The sequence below is a fragment of the Phyllostomus hastatus genome, unplaced genomic scaffold (genome assembly GCF_019186645.2).
Source record: "Phyllostomus hastatus isolate PE091 unplaced genomic scaffold, TTU_PhHast_1.1 phas_scaffold_317, whole genome shotgun sequence".
In the NCBI taxonomy this organism is placed as follows: Eukaryota; Metazoa; Chordata; class Mammalia; order Chiroptera; family Phyllostomidae; genus Phyllostomus; species Phyllostomus hastatus.
The window spans coordinates 27,435,847-27,452,957 of record NW_025334023.1 but is presented as its reverse complement, the minus strand read 5'-3'; the positions used below and the strand labels follow the sequence as shown (position 1 = coordinate 27,452,957).

General features: G+C 36.5%; 2 protein-coding genes across 8 annotated transcripts in view; one reads left to right on the top strand and one right to left on the bottom strand.

The window, feature by feature from the left end:
- The window catches only part of MRE11 (MRE11 homolog, double strand break repair nuclease), a 76,094-nt gene extending 71,139 nt beyond the window's left edge, over positions 1 to 4,955 (bottom strand). The window contains exons 1-3 of one of the 6 annotated variants that reach the window (XM_045818230.1): positions 4,846 to 4,955; positions 3,998 to 4,115; positions 2,228 to 2,360 (exon numbers count right to left, since the gene is read on the bottom strand). In XM_045818230.1, the coding sequence (XP_045674186.1) occupies positions 2,228 to 2,360; positions 3,998 to 4,017 (153 nt within the window). In that variant the 5' untranslated portion in view covers positions 4,018 to 4,115; positions 4,846 to 4,955. The other 5 variants (XM_045818231.1, XM_045818233.1, XM_045818234.1 and 2 more) reach the window with 5 other exon arrangements.
- Positions 4,956 to 5,109: 154 nt separating this feature from the next.
- On the top strand, positions 5,110 to 14,252 carry ANKRD49 (ankyrin repeat domain 49). Of its 2 annotated transcripts, none has more exons than XM_045818080.1 (3): positions 5,110 to 5,143; positions 8,065 to 8,419; positions 9,840 to 14,252. In XM_045818080.1, the coding sequence occupies exons 2-3, from the start codon at positions 8,141 to 8,143 to the stop codon at positions 10,299 to 10,301; spliced, it is 741 nt and encodes a 246-aa protein (XP_045674036.1). In that variant the 5' UTR covers positions 5,110 to 5,143; positions 8,065 to 8,140; the 3' UTR covers positions 10,302 to 14,252. The 2 variants fall into 2 exon arrangements, with proteins under 2 accessions (XP_045674036.1, XP_045674035.1); XM_045818079.1 differs by having other exon boundaries at positions 5,111 to 5,148.
- The last annotated feature ends 2,859 nt before the right edge of the window (positions 14,253 to 17,111 follow it).

Below are 17,111 nucleotides of genomic sequence, written 5' to 3'. Positions count from 1 at the left end.
AGAGGGAAAAGGAAAAGTATTCCATCCCTACAGTAGTCAGAGAAGTTTTAATAAAAATTGGGATTTAAGCTAGATCTTCAAAAATGAACATGATTTAAGTAATGGAAGAAAATGATCATAATCAAAACCATAGAAGAAACAAAACAAAAAACAGTTTTAGGGGGATGGGGAAAGGAGGAGTTGCTTAAATCATATAGTTTCACTTTTGCAAGATGAAAAGAGATCTGGAGATCGGTTACACAATGTGAATGTGCTTAAAGCTACTGAAGTGTAATATACTTAAAAACGGGTAAAATGGTAAATTTTATTATGTGCATTTTACAAGAAAAAAATTTTTTTAGTATTTTTAGAAACTGGTTTGTGACTCCAGGGAACACTGAGAAGGACACAGTGACTTGCTTCTGTGGTATTCCTACCAAAAGTGAATCTAATCATGAGGAAGTGTGAAACATATCCAACTGAGGAATGTTCTACAAAAAAATTATCCTGTGCTTTTTCACGTCAGTCATGAAAGACACAGACAGATACAACAGACTAAAGAAACATGACAACTAAATGCAAAATGCAGTCTTGGATCCGGATTTGGATACTACCTACATGCTCCCAGACTGCAGTAATAGACTTTACTAAGGTAATTGGTAACATCTTAAAATTACATAATAGTATTGAATCAATGTGAATTCCCTGGTTTTGGTAAGTGCACTGCGCACTGTTGTCAATGTATATATAATGTACTCTAAAATGGTTCACAAAACTGTGTGTGTGTGTATGTAAGCAGAGAGAGGATAGAGCAAATGTGGTAAAATGTAGGAAAAACTGGGTGAAGGGCAAAAAATTCTTTGTACTATTCTTGCAATGTTTCTAAGACTGACAATTGTCTCAAAATTAAAAGTTTTTTAAAAAGACTCTAAGGAACTAGGGAGTAGAAACAAGGCTGGTAGATGGTGCAGGCCCTACAAAATAGAGGACTTAAGAGTCAGGCAAAATGAAGGCAAAAAGTAAATGTAATGTGCATCTGGAGGTATCAACATGGGGCCGTGAGGGGAAGGGGCAGTTAAAATAAGGAATGCAGGGAAAGAAAACAAACAAAAAACAAACAACAACAACAACAACAACAAAAAAAGGCCAAAGTAGGAAAAAAAGCTTATGCTCAGGGAAAAAATATTTTAACACTTAAAAGTTAGAAAAGAAAGGACAGCATTCTCTTGGGCCCTAGACTGACATTTCAACTGCCTGCTGGAATGTTTCCTTGAATGTCCTATTGGAATCTGCCAACTCAAATGGCCTAAATCAGAATTCGTCACCTTCTTAAGCAGTACCTCTTTCTTACTTAAAACGTATTTCTATTATTGGTACCACCATTTACCCAAACTTAACACACTTCAGCATCACTGTCATTCCTACTTCCTACAACTAACCAATCAGAGTATGCAAATCCTATCTTTGGAAGATCTCTTACATTCACTTCTTTTCCAGCCTGTGCTACCACTTTAACAAGGCCTCAAACTGGTCTCCAATTCATGCTATATACCTTGTTGCCAGAAGACTTTCTACTGAATTGGGTATAAACTCCTCAATCTAGAATTTGAAGCTCTCCTTAATGCAGTTCAAACCACATTTCTGGTCTTTCGACATGTTTTCCCACAAACACATGGCCCACCAGTGAGCTGACTAGATCTGCTGTTCCCGTAACATACCTCATATTGTCTCACCTGTGTGCCCTTCCTTCTACTTCCTGTGAAATGTATTTTCTTTATGCTCTTCACCATCAAAAGACTACCTACCTTTCAAAGCCCAATGCCATCTCCTTTATTAAACTCCACTTGCTATCCTCATCGAAATATCATCTTTTCCACCTCTAAAATCCCAGAAAAGGCTTTTTAGGATTTTTTTTGGGGGGGGGGGGGCTCTTACCACATATGACCTTGCATTTTGGACATTTGTCTACTATATGTTCATTGAAAGTAGAAACTATGGCATTTCTGCACTCAGAAAATACCCTATCAGTATTTTTGTAGATTTTTACAGACTATTTTCAGAAGTAGGAGCTACTTCTACTCAGGGCATGAAGCACACAAAACCTGCTCTGGGTTTTTAGTATACTGTTATTTAAACAGGCAAAGTGAGCCCATAAGCATATAAAACAAACCTCTAATTCTAAGAAGGAAAAGGAGGCTGCTGAATAAGGGAACACAGGAGAAACTGCAAAAACATTAACCAAACTTACTCCATTTTCCTGGGCAAGTCTTAAAATTTCATCAAATGTGACAAATGTATCATTTCCTCTGACTGCATCTTTCTCCATAAATCCCAGATGAATATCAGTTGCAACTAAGATTTTAAACGTATTTTCATCATCACTATATTAAAAAAAAGAAATGTTTCAATATAATTCATTAAAAGAATATTCAGGTAAATTGAAACCTAAACTTATAAAATAAATAACAGCAGTTACGGAGTAAAATCACTTTTTTAGTTTTTAAACTAGGTCTGAAAACTTGAAGTATTCAAAAGATCTTTCTCCTCACATAGTTTGCCTAACACTAATTCAAATATAGAACCAATGTGCATAAATTTTAAAAAGGTCTGTGACTATTTCAAAAATTTACAGCCTTGTCACAACCAATTTTATACTCATTCATACCCTGGACCCAAAAGCTTTATTGTTTTCCTACTCTGTTTCATAGCAAAACCCCAAGAAGATTTGATACCTTATCTAAATTTGCTATTTATCCACTCTGTACTCCTCTAGGAAAAATTAGACCTAACTGGTTAATTTTAAAAGCTCTTCCTCTTATTTTATAAGTATATTCCATGTTAGTAAATTAGTAACTTACATTCGGGCCCCTGAAGTTGCTTATTTTGACTCTCTACTCTCTACACTGTTAAGTGTTTCCTTAACAAACATTTGGCCAAGAAACAAAACAGAATTATTTACAATTCCATTCAAATTTGTTAGTATTCAAAGGTACTTTCATGGGAAGCAGCAATGTAATAGTTATTAATACTCTCAAGCTTAATGTATGTTTTAACATTTTTTAAAGTATTTTTATATCTATGATCTCAACTCAACTCACACAGGTCGAGTTAGCTATTGTTATCTCTGAAAAATAAGAAGGCTAGACACAGAGAAATTAACTGATTTATTGCACAACTAAGAGAAACAGGACTAAAATCATTTTAAAATTCAGGCTACTTTTCACTAAACTATCACTATGGACTTAAAAATATACATATACATATACATCTCCAAAATTCAAATCTGCAAGAGATTTTTCCAGAAAACATTTCTCTTCAGAAACTTTAAAAATGATATGTACACAGTTCTGCTATGTACAAAAAGGTAGATCTGAATACTTTCAGATCACATTACTCCCCTATGTTTCCACAGCAACTTATGAAGTATTTTCATGACAGTCTCATTTAAAAGTCAAAATCTAAGGAAGGCATTTTTATTCCAGTTATACAAATGAAGAAACTGAGGCAAAGATTAGAAAATTGCTAACTTGCTCAAGGTCGCACAGAATTAACCAAGGAATTAAAACCATGGTGAAAAACTCCAAGTCTAAAGCTTTTTCCACATAATTGTTCCTTTTATTTTCATTTTACTCAAAAGTATTTCAAATTACTACAGCAGTTTAGTCCTCTAAAAATGTGCTTCAACAGACTTCCCTTGACTACTAAGACTTTATCATGAAAGCTCAAAAATATTTATAGCTCCAATATTTTAAGACAATACCCAAGAACATAAATTTACATACTAGCAACACAACCAAATTACTGCAAGACCCAATCTATTGCTGCATATTATCTTTTTGTTAATAAACATAGTATGAATTTTTAAACATTCCAAATATTCTTTTTTATGACTATCATTTCTATTCATAGTCAAGTTATTTGGTGCTAATTTATTAAATGTTTTCTTTTAGGGCGATCAGAGTTGACAAGTTTCTAGAAACCCAAAGCAACAAAAATATTCCAGACGACAGGTGCTTACAGGGCTTCTGCAGGACTCATTTCTATGGTCTCACAGTCCAGTTACTCCAGGACGTTTTCTCTCCAACTAACCCCTGGTCCTTTGCTCAAATGTCAGAAAACACACTCGATTCCAAATTCTAAAAACAAAATCATATTATTATAACACACACATTTTAAAAAGGCAGACTGGCAATAGTGGAACTCTCATTTTCATCCAAGCACCTACGGTACTTTTAACAGCTAAGAATAGAAATGAGCACATCTGTAGTGCCATTCTAGTTTCACCATTATGATTAGGCTCATCTTCCATATTCCTTTCCCATGCCCTTTTCCTATGGGAAACTGCTAAATTACTGGGCAAAAAGGGTCACACACGTTAAGTTCTGGTTTAACACAGTGTGCAGAAGTGTTAAAGGTGCTTGCATAGGCTACTCTGAGGCATGGAGGCGAATCCCTACTTCCTACTTAAACACAGGATTTTCTAAAGGAATGGGCTAGTTTCGTAAAGAGAACGGCCAAGCATTTAAAGTAAGTGTCAATAAACAGAAACACGTGGTCTACAGAGAAACAGCAGCGGCCAGCAAACAAATGGCCAGCATACTTGGGGAGTAGCAGCTGCCATCGCGAAACAACCTCTCCCACGTCCAGATATCCCCAGTGCCGTGGTGATTCCAAGCCTCAGCATGCCCCACGCGGAACCCTCCAAGGCTCCTCCCCAGTCCACTCGGCCCGTTCTTCTCAGAGGGTCAATCCACTTTGGGCTTCCGCCCGGGATGCTGCAAAGGTAGGAGGCGGGTACGACTCCTAAAATACCGCACACTTAAGATTCTCCAAAGCCACATACTGGGACCCAAGGCTGTCTTTTACCCGGGAAGAAGGAGGGAGACGCGTAAGCAGAAAAGCACCAGACCAGCCACACCTCGCCTCTGAGAACCGCTTGGCCCTTAACCGGAATTAGGCGGGAGAAAAGAGCTAACTCTTTCTCTCTCGCGGTACTTCAACGAGGACGCGAGCAGTTCCAGTCCTCTTCGGCTCTCATTGGCTGTCGAATGCGAGAATGAGCTAGGAAAGTAGCAGCGAGACCCCGCCCTGGTATAAGAGCCAATCCTGAGCAACCTTGGGAACTAACCCCGGAAGTGAGGTTTTCGGCGGCGATATCTCCTCGGTAAGGTGGGTAGCTCTTCCTTGCTCTGTACCAAGATATAGGTACCCTGGTGCCACCTAAGAACTCCAGCGGGTAGGGGTCGGTCGCCTGTCGATCCCGACCCCGTCACAGACTCTGCTGTGGGCTGTTCTGAAGGCCGCAAGAGCTACTCCCGGTCCTGTGTAGCGACCAGCCGGTGCCGGAGGGCCGGAACTGGTGGCCTTCTCCCTTACTCTCACTGCCCCGAAGTAGAGCATTCAGATCCTCAGTTTTACAAGCTTGTCCCTGCTTCCCCTTAGCCCTTCAACCCGGATTTGGCACATCTGTATTGTTTTGTGCTGGTAGCAGAATATAGTGCAGTAAAAAATAATGTGAAACTTTTGATTTAGAAAAGGCTTTCAGTTCCATTGAAGTTCCTTGATCTAAGTTTTAATCTATTCGAACCTCAGTTTCCTTCACCTGTAAAATGGGGTTTAGGGCCCTACCTGTTACTGAGTTGTTTGTGAATGTGCCCCGTAGGTTAAGAAACATACCCTATTTCTTCCTGGTGGAATATAATCAAGTAAGAATCCTGATTGACTTTTTAAATCCTGAATCAGTGAGATGCACCGGGGTTTAACTTTTTAAATTAAATCCAACAAGAGATTTTTATGTGTAATTTTATCGTATCTGGAGCAGTAAATTCGAAGTTTATTTTTTTAAAAAGAGAGTCTTCATAAAAGGGAAAGGTGGGCCATGAGATCTGTGCTATAAATTGATGTAATTAACAAGTGAATTTTATGTTACTAGTATTTATTGTTTCATGAATTGATGCATGGTCACTTTTTTTAAGATAATATTTATTTATTTTTAGAGAGGGAAGGGAGGGAGAAAGAGAGAGAGAGAGAAACATCAATGTGTGGTTGCTGGGGGCTGTGGCTTGCAACCCAGGCATGTGCCCTGACTGGGAATCGAACTTGCGACACTTTGGTTCGCAGCCCGTGCTCAATCCACTGAGTTACGCCAGCCAAGGCGATGCATGGTCACTTTTGCTTTGCAAAGTCCAGGGAATAACTTGAGAATAAAGAAAAAAGTAAGAACTATTAAAATATAAAGCAATTCTCATAGCATCTCTCATAGACTCACAAGTTGGACAGGCCTTGGAAGTTCTTTAGTAAAATCCTTACACTTTACAATGCGGTAACAGGCCCAGAGAAGGTACTAGTCATGAGTGGTAGACTTAAATTCGAGTTTAATGCTCTTGGCACTAGTAACAAAATCTAATGCTACATTAGGATTGTATACTATTAAACTTGTAAAATTAGGTATAAAGAAGTGAGTATCTTATGAGTATGACTAACTGCAACTTCTCAGAATCCACTCCAGTCAAAATCAAGCAATAGTCAGAATCCACTCCAGTCAAAATCAAGCAATAGGGCTTTAATTAAATTTAATTCTACAATATTTCTGTATATGTGGGACATAAATATAAGTTCAATATAGTCCCTATACAGAAACTTAAGAGTCCAAAACAACAAAAATTAGTGGTGAAATAAGACAATATATAGCACACAAAAAAGTAGAAATGAGAGAGAGATAATCTAGAAGATCAAGAAGGACTTAATGAAAGAAATAACACCCGAGAAGAGGACTGAAAGAGATGATTTCTAACAAATATAGTTGGGAGGCTGAAAGTGGTATTTTTGAAAATGTATTTTTCAATCACCGTTGGCATGCAATATTATTATGTTAGTTTTTCAGGTGCACAACATAGTGATTAGATATCTATATACCTCATATAGTAGTCACTCTGATAAGTAGATACGGTATTTTTAAAATATTCATTCTTCTCATTTTCTTTGATTGGTTAATGTTTAATATGCTGTGTAACTCTTTAAGCTGATATTTGTTTATAAATTAATATGGCAGCCTAGCAGAATAAGCATCACATACTTTGGGAAGCCTTCTCTAATCCCTTAGGGCTGGGTTAGTTTTGACCCTCCAAACACACTGTATCTGGACATGGTCCTATCATAGCATTTACCCTGCTGTCTTCGCCAGTCACTCCACCTTGACCATAAGCTTCTTGAGGTTCAGATGTGGATCTTGTTCATTATTGAATCCCAGTGCCCAGAGACTGGCACATACCAGCCATTCTATTCATATTTGTTAAATGAAGGGTGAATCACAGCCAAAATTCAGTTTCAAAACAAGAAGTAATTAAGAACAATAGTTGTCTGTCAATGAATCGGACTGCTTTTACAGCAGTGAATTTTCCCAAGCCTGAAATTATTAAAGTAGAAATAGGATAACTATTACAGATACCATGATAAAGATATCTGCACTGATGAGAGATTGGGACACATGTCCTTCGGGGCTATTCTGTCTCTAAGACTGCCTGATTCTTTCAAGTAGATTTTTGTTTAGAAGTTTTTGTTTCTGCTCTATAGTATCTATGTGTCTAGTTTATTTTTAAAAATGTATCTGTTTTGTTATAATTTAAAAGCTTCAAGCATTTCTCACTCTTAATATAATATAGTCTCTAAACCAATAGGTTCAAAATAAATATAGGCATACCTCAGAGATATTGTGGATTTGGTTCCAGACCACTGAAATAAAGCTAATGGTAAACTTTTTGCTGGTGCAGGGTCTTGTCTTCAATTTGTAAAAAAAAAAAAATCTTTCTGTGAATCATGATAAAGCACAGTGCAATGAAACAAGGTCTGCCTGTACAGTTATAACCACTGACTTAGAAGAAAACAACAACAGCAAAAAAGAACTTTTAGGTTATTAAAGATATAGGTAACTGAAATCTATCAGCTCTGATACTTAGTGAATATAAAGGGTATCGATAAACACCAAGGAGTTTAAACAGGGTTTATTTGTGTATGTGTATAAGACATATATGCTGTTGATAAAGCCTCAATTACTGTTTTGCTAATAATTTTTGTTTGTGTTTTCAGATCTTAAGGAATAAAATAAAGCAGACACAATTCATCTCTAAAAAGATTATTTATACCTTGGTATTTGAAATGCTTTATGTTTAGAATAGTAATAAAAATGGAAAAAGACAAAGTAAATAATGATGGACAACCAGATCCAGAGAGTTCCTTGGACTTTTCTGAACACTTTAACCAACTTGAGTTGTTGGAAACACATGGACACCTTATTCCCACTGGTACCCAAAGTCAGTGGGTAGGGAATTCTGATGATGATGAGGAACAAGATGAAAAGACTGAAGAGTGGTATCAATTGCAAGAAAAAAAAATGGAAAAAGATCCAAGCAAATTGCTTCTTTGGGCTGCTGAAAAAAATCGGGTAAAAAAAATAATTAAGGAAGAAGTCATAATATAACAGGAAAAGTATTAGATTTGGAGACAGAAGACCTGTCCTTGAATCTCTGTTTGGTTTATAACTCTCTCTGGGCAAGTCCTACTATTTCTGAACCTCTATTTTCTTATCAGTAAAAATGGCCACCTTAATATCTGCCTCTTTTATACAGGGTTTTGAGGATCAAATGAGGCGATGTACATTGAAAGCACATGGTAAGCTATAAAGAGTCAAATTAGGTATTTGGGGAAGGAGGGAGCTTAAGGATAATTAACTATAAAGAAGGCAAGCAATCATCTATTTTTAAGTCATTTATATTAAGTCATTAGGATCATCTTAGAAACATTATTTAGGAAAGGGAGGATGGGAACTAACATTTATTGGATGCCAGCTATACCATGTGCCTTATTGCATTATTTGATTTAATCCTTGTATATCCCTAAAGATAGGTAATGCTTTTCCTATCCCTTTTACAGACTAAGAAATTGAGATTCAGGAATATTAATTTGCCCAGGATCATCAAAGTAAGATGATCCTATTTAACATCAAAAGTCTATTCTTCCCACTCAGTCACTTCTGTCTCACTTGACTAAGTTCCTGCATGTCTCTGTTAGTAAATTAATAACAAAGTGTCTTGCATTTTTGGAGCATGCTTTGTCCCGCTGGATGTCCAAAGACCAAACAGAAAATTATTTCCTAAAACACATGTCTAGGGTTGTTTTAGTTAGAAAGAATGAGCTCTTTCATGTCTCGATTTCTTTGTTGCCATTACATTCTCATAAGTTTATTTTTTAAAGTTTCATACATTACATATATTGGTGTGGGTGTGCTACTCCTACAGAAAAGCCAATCTGTATGTTTTCATTACAGCTGACGTGTAAAATATTAAATAACAATGATAGCCTATATTACTTATGTAGGACTAAAGTTTTTGTGCAGTAAGGCTTAATGGTTTGCTATTAAGAGAATCACATTTAGAATCAACAGTTTATGGTTAACACTAACTTGTTCATTCTTTTTCTTTTTTTTTTAAGATTTTATTTATTTTTAGTGAGAGTGGAAGGGAGGGAGGGAAACATCACTGGTTGCCTCTCAGGCGCCCTCTACTGGGGACCTGGCCCACAAGTCAGGCATGTGCCTTGACTGGGAATCAAACTGATGACCCTTTGGTTCGCAGGCCAGCACTAAATCCACTGAGCCACACCAGCCAGGGCTAACTTGCCCATTCTTAAATCAATTACCCTCTCCCCTCAAAAAATGAAATCTTATTTTTATTTTAAAGTCATCTTCTAACAAGTAGGTTTTTATTTAACTTAATTAAACCTAGCACCACCAGACAGTTTAATTTTCTCAATTTACTGCTTAGTTTTGAGTTGAGTTTTTTAAAGATCTCTCTTTTCCTTTTTAGCTGAATACAGTGCGGAGGCTACTTTCTGAAAAGGCCACTCATGTGAACACTAGAGATGAAGATGAGTATACACCTCTTCACCGAGCAGCCTACAGTGGACACTTAGAAGTTGTCCGTGAGCTAATAGCACAAGGAGCAGATGTTCATGCAGTGACTGTGGATGGCTGGACACCCCTGCACAGTGCTTGTAAGTGGAATAATACTAGAGTAGCATCTTTCTTACTTCAGCATGGTGCAGATATCAATGCCCAAACAAAAGGCCTCTTGACCCCCTTACATCTTGCTGCTGGGAACAGAGACAGCAAAGATACTCTAGAACTCCTCCTGATGAACCGCTACATCAAACCAGGCCTGAAAAACAACTTGGAAGAAACTGCATTTGATATCGCCAGGAGGACAAGTATCTATCACTACCTCTTTGAAATTGTGGAAGGCTGCACAAATTCTTCACCTCAGTCTTAACGGTTCTGATCATTTTCTTAAGTTTCTAAGTACCAGTGCCTCCTTTGTGTGAGATGTCAGTAATCCCCATAATACAAAGTTGACATCAAAAGTCTTACTACAGAAATTCAGTGGTACTCATTATATCCTTCCCAGTGAATTGCCTGGCCTTGATGTCAAATGCATTTGAAAGTTGTTTGGATATATCTTGAATGATTTCTGTGGAGCGTGTGATTTTTATCAGGAATAATTTTAACTTACCTATACTTCAAAATTTGTCATGAGCTGTACAGAAAACTAATGATATTTTTGGTGCTGATTCAAGAAAAATGTATTTTTAAATATCCCCCATCCTGAATCTTTGTTGAATATTTAGTATATGAAATGTATTTTTATAAGGTAAGGTAACTCAGAATTCAATTTAAAAGTCTTAAATATACTGGTGCAGTTCAGCTGTCATCTCTGTGTTACCATAGCCATTTGCTTTCATTTTAAACCGTAAGTACTAACATATATAGTAACTTGAATCCTGATAACTTAATACAGTCAAGAACCTAGCTTTTTGTCTTTTAGAACGTAGACCATTTTTAGGAGACTGGTTAGCTGGTGTTTAATCCATGAATATTATATACAGCCTCCCCCATCACAATTACACAGTCCTGAAGACAGTCCTACCTCACCCCGGTCCACCTACGTAATTCTTATTCTACTGGTAAGTCAGCATGAACTTGCAGTTGTGACATGCCCACAACTACAGCTTTGTCGGAGAGATCGTAATATATCTGTTAGCCAGCTGGTTTTACCTTTCCAATCCTGCTGACTTGGGCACTGCTCATATATCCATTCAAGTTCACAAGAAGTATTCATTTTACAGGGCCCTCATTTTTCAAAAAACATACAAAGGCCGAGTACCAAGGGAAAAGAAATTCTAAGAGTAAGGAGATGATTATTATATTGGGGCTAGAATCACACAGTGGCTGAGGCTTTTTAAAAAGCCACAGTGTGGATAGTGACAAAAGTATAAATACTCAGAAAATAAGTTTCAAACAAAAAAGGCATGAATTTTTTTTAATTGTATATAGCTTCCTTGAATCCATACATATTTAGTTATCCAGCACGTTTATTTACTATCTACTCTCAGTGTTTCCAGAATCAGTTTCACATTCACTACCAACTCTCCTGTGACTGTTCCTGAAGGCTTTTCTCTTAACTTCTCAACACCAGAACCAACACACAAAACAAAGGGCACTAAAACAGTGGCCCTTTCCTTCAGTTATATTTTTTAAATGTCCGCCAAGGTTTGTCTATTCTGAGCCAACCCTTGTGACCTAATCAACTTAGACTAAATAATAATGTTTAATCAAATATATGTGCCAGTTTTTAGGTAGAACAAAATTGGGTCATCTCTGAATAATTAATATATGAGCTGAATCTTTGTGACAAACAGTATCTTAACAGTTAGGAGAACTTCAGTTATTTTATGTTATGTGGCAAGGAGATCCCTGGGTTTCAGAGTGTTAGTGTCTATGATACAAGGGTTTTGGCAGAAAATGAGGGTTGCTTCCTGTTTAATCTGGCCCAGTTAGTGATACCAAGTAACAGGTACAGCTAATAGACAGTGACAATATAATAGGATCCCTTCCATCCCAGTAGACTGTTAAGTGAGGCTTCCTAGTTGTCTGAAAGGCAAAGATCCCATGACTCCTGTCTTAATTGAGAGTGAGTTGCATCCATGATTTTATATAAGCTTTCCACTTAAGTATAGGGTCAAAGAAGCCACCTTTTAATCTGACCAGGAGCTGAGTTGAGATGTAACTACCCCTTGGCTTCCAGACCACACAACACTCAGCTAGTGCATGGAAACCCCTGCTATCCCTGAGGGCAGAGTTTATGTTGTTTGCTTCCTTTATGCTTTCTTAGTACTTACTAGATTCCTCTGTCTATAGAAGGCATTCACTAATTATGCTTTTGACTATATTACTTACCTATAATTTTTAGTTTGTTTTTAAAAAGCTAAATACCTCAGTTTGCAAACAGAATTTTCTCTAATCTTATACAGTCTATCCAAAGACTCTTAAAAAAATAAAGTCTATGCTTTTCATAACTAAGGCTTTAATTGTGATTAACTTACGTGCCTGAAAAAGAGGTGACCTTTTGTCATTATTTAAGGGACACATCTTAATTCATAGGCCCTCAGTGGAACTAGCTGACTTTATTTTTTTAATCTTAAATACAATTCTCTGGGAAGCTTTCTGGCCCACAGCCTACCACAGTGATGGGATTTAGAGTCTTAATTCTCATTTTTATTTGTTGGCATCTATTAATGCACCCACCGCTCTGCTAGGACATCATGATCAAAAGAGTCCCACAGCAGTTGCACTTGCTCTGAGACTTGTGTCCCATAATAAAATGAAACCTCTATATCGGTTCTTGATTCCTAATCAACACATATACCATCCTCACCCTGCCTGAAATGGCTCTAGGAATTTCTGGAACTGGAAGGTACAAAGTATGACCACAAAGTCACTGATTATGCCTTTACTGTAATTAGTTTATTGTGGCATGATCTAGTCCCTCTGTAGAGTTACCAGGTGACCATTTAACTTGTGCAACACGAAGTTCTTTCTCTAAGGGAATTTAAGATCTCTGTTTATTATGTTTAGAAGACCGTAAATTAAGAAGGATTGAGTAACTATTGGTGATTTAAATTTCTGAAAATTTCCCTTTGAAACCCTAAATTTTACTTCTGGAAACCTAAGCAAAAATTATGTAAATCAGGCTGTCAGAAAGAAACATAATGTGAGCCACATGTGTAATTTTTAGTTTTTTTCTAGTAGCTGCCTTAAAAACAGGTGAAATTAATCTTAATAATACACATTATTTAATCTAATAAATCCAGAGCATTCATTTCAACACAAAATAGGTATTTTAAATTATTGAGATATTTTAATTTTTTCATAGTATAAGTCTTCAAAGTACAATGTGTACTTTATGGCACACCGCACTTCAGACAGCCACATTTGACTGGTGGCTACAGTTGAACAGGGCAGGTCCAGATGCCAGAAGCATTCCATGGAGGCACAGCAGAATAGTTAGAAGAAACTAAACTTTAAACCAGACAAATCTGGGTTCAAATACTGATTGCCATCTGTGTATGACTTTGGTCAAATAAAGTCAGTTTCCTACTATGTAAAATGGAGATAGTGTCTATCATGTTAGAGCTCTATAAGGAATAAATGAGCTGTACTGTAAATAATGTCCCTAATACATGGTAGGTTTGCAAAAAAATGCTATTAAGTGGGTTCCCTTACCCAGCATTTCAAGCAGAAATGTCCTTCCTGCTTTAGGTATTTGGATCCTTGAAGATTTCAAAGCTCTAGCTTTATACTCCTATATGTATTGTAGTTCCTCTCATGACTTTGCAGTAAAATATGCAGCATAGAGCTTCTTTCAAGAATCCAAACGCCTCCACACTTAGAAAAAATGCCAGCCTCATCTTCCAAGGCCCTTACTAGGTGTCACCAGTCTCCAATAGAAGAAAAAATTCAGGAAGTAGGCAAAATAAAGAAAAAGAATTTCAGCAAATACTTAACAAGGACTTAAAGGATAGGAGATTCTGAGAGAAAATCTATTTTCAGAATGGATCCAGGGCCTTAAAATTGAGAGTGGCTTATTGCTCTTTCTGTGTACAACTCCTCTATGCCTAGTGAATGAATTGCTCTTTTAAATTCATACCTGATTTTTTCCCTTTTCGTGATGGGTCTTGTTAACATTGAGAAAATGGAATGAAAACACAAACAAAAGCATTCATTTTTGATTTATTGCTTTAATTGTCCACTTGAAACTCAGGTAAATCTAATTGTTCTCACTAGGAATTTAATGACATTGCCATGACCATGAGTGCCAGCGGGTCTCAGAGAAGCAGAAAATCTCCTTAATGAAATGTATAGCTTATAAAAATATAAAAGCAAATTGCTGCCTAATTTGTTTTCTTCCTTCTCTTTCTATTGTAATAGGTTCAGCATTTCATCTCTACTAGATGTAAAATACTTGAAAATTAGGAAAACATCCCTGGAGAATTAATGTGAGTTCGTAAGGAGCATCATCTCCTGAGCAGTCGTTAGAGCTCCATTTTCAGATACAGCTGCCTTAAGTAGAGGCAATTTTTAGCAGTCAGAAAATCGGAAAGTGAGCCTGCCATTATTTAAAAAATCAGGTGACTATCAGGTTTTTTCACTCTTCAATTTAATAACTCAGAAAGCATATCCTGATTGAAGGGATTGATTCTAGGGCCAAGACATAGCTGTGCTGTGAGAATTATGCAAAGACCTGACACAAGAAACAGCTCCTTCAGGGCACGTTCCAGAATGAAAGGACTAGAGTTTAGATTTGCTTTCATGTGCTTCTGCATGTTTCTTATTTGAAGATAAGCAAAGCTTATAAAAAGAATCAAAAGGAAGAAACGTTATATTAAGGTCCTTTTCTCCATTCCTTTGACTTTATTTTGTACATTTAGGCAATGAGGAGGTTTTGAAGTCCATTTAGAAAAGTAAGTATGTCAGGGTTCCTTCCCCAAACTATTGATGGTGGAACCAAGTAGTTCTTTGTTGTAAGGGCATCCTGGGCATTGCAGAATCTTGAGCAGACTTCTCAACCTCTGCTCACTAGATGCCAGTAGCACCTCCACCTCTTCCTCCCCACTTACGACAACCAAAAATGTTTCCAGACATTGCCAGATGTCCCCTGCTCTATGTCAGGAGATTTTATTATTTGGCTAGCCTCAAAGTTGTTTTATTCACATGCAATTAAATTTTATTTAAAGGGCATTTTCTTTAGAGTCCTAATATCCATCAGTGTATACTCAGAAATTAGATAATCATTGATTCTTTTTTAAATGTTTAGTATTTTATTATCATTTAAACACATTTGAAAATTGGCTAAACCATACAATTAGGAAAAAACTCTTTGAGTGTCATTTGTAAGAAAAACTTCCTACTTCCAGGTTTGATCTCTAGGAAATTTACCCCTTAGGTCAGATTACTTTATTTTTAGAGAAATTCTAACTTCTGGGTATTAATGGAGATGATAATCAAACCCTGATTTTTAATAGGTTGCAACATTACAAATGTGAATTTGTTATTGAATTGTAGAATAAAATGCAATTAAGTTGATACATGAGCACTTTACTTCTAGAAGAAAAGGGATAAACAAAGCCAACAGCCTTTGTCAGAGAAGAATGAGCTGTGGAAGGAGCTAGCCAGTTCCAGGTATGAAACAACTGGAGAAATAGACGATACTCTCATAATGTCATTACAGATCTAAAATTCTTTTAGGTTATTTAAATAAATATAAAAAATGATATGGTATAATTTATTTTGGCAATTACTTCCACTTTAAAAATTCCAAGATAAAATATATCAAAATCATAGTGTAAAAAAAAATTCTACATTTGTTTATCCCCAATCATCATTTATATAATGCCTGAATGCAAGAGTCTCATCTGATCTTATTTATGAAAGTCCTTATATGTCCAAGGTAAGATACACCAAATCACTGTGGTATTATTAATAACTAACAATTGAGTGCTTACTGTGTACCAACTGTGCTGTAGGTGCTCACACACATTATTTCATGTGAGCCTCACAATAACCCCATGAGGTAAATGCCATGGTAGACATGAGGAAATTGGGCTAATGGAGGTTAAGTAAATCACCCATTGTCGTGAACCAGGTTTCCAGAAAGCTCACGATTAACTATTACAGCTTTTCATCTGTGGTGGTCTTGAATGTTAATATCCATGTACAACCAGTTTATCAAATAATCATAACAAAAATTATTTTTTATTTTTTTAATAATAAAAAATAAAAATAATAGAAAATTATCTTTTATTATTTTTATGTAGTTTATTTATGGTAGTATTTGAGGATATAAAAATTACCATTAGCAGCAAATTGCATTTTATGGCATAAAACATAAGTAAACAAGTTTCATTAAATCATAAGCACCTGCCTTGCTGGTGTGGTTTAGTTGGTTGGGTGTCATCCTACAAACTGATAGGTCACTGGTTCAATTCCTGGTCAGGGCACATGCCTGGGTTGTGGCTGCAGTCCCAGATCTTGGATTACAAGAGGCAAACCAATGTATGTTTCTCTCTCACATTAAAAATAAATAGTCTTTTTTTAAAGGCAGGAAAAAATTTTTGGAAGTGGTAGAAATGTTCTGTATTTTAATTGTAGTGGTAGTTTTGCAGATAAATAAGTATACAACTGCCCAAGTCATTAAATTCTATACATTTAATGGAATTAAGTTTTTGTACATAGTTATACTTCAGTAAAATTGATTTTTTAAAATTAGACATCTTGCAGTGATTAATTTCATCCTTTCATTGTTTTCCATAGCAAGTAGGGGCATATGAGTATCTCTTCGCCAAATTTAAGGGGTATATCTTTCTTGGGGCTGCAGAGTCCTGTGAATTATCCAAATAATAATAATGGTGATGATGATCTCACCTATTCACTGGAATTTTAAAATCCCAAGCAAAAAGCCCTTTGTAATTGGAAGGAGCAGTTTCTCCATTAAATGCCACAGTAGGAAGCAAAATAATTGTCCAAAAATAGTCCATTTGACAACATTCAACAAATTAGAAAAGATGGCTTAATTATTATAGGAAGGATTTTGTTGTCTTTTAAAATAATTTGGATCAGGCCTTGGCTGGCATGGCTCAATGGATTGAGTGCCAACCTGCAAACCAAAGGGTCACCAGTTCTATTCCCAATCAGGGTACATGCCTGGGTTGCAGGCCAGGTCCCTGGTGGGGTGTGTGCAAGAGGC

Excerpts from the sequence above, each read along its gene's own strand:
- ANKRD49 (XM_045818080.1), top strand. The coding sequence starts at position 8,141 with ATGTTTAGAATAGTAATAAAAATGGAAAAAGACAAAGTAAATAATGAT. Across the intron at positions 8,420-9,839 it reads GGGCTGCTGAAAAAAATCGG|CTGAATACAGTGCGGAGGCT; the intron begins GTAAAAAAAATA and ends TTTCCTTTTTAG.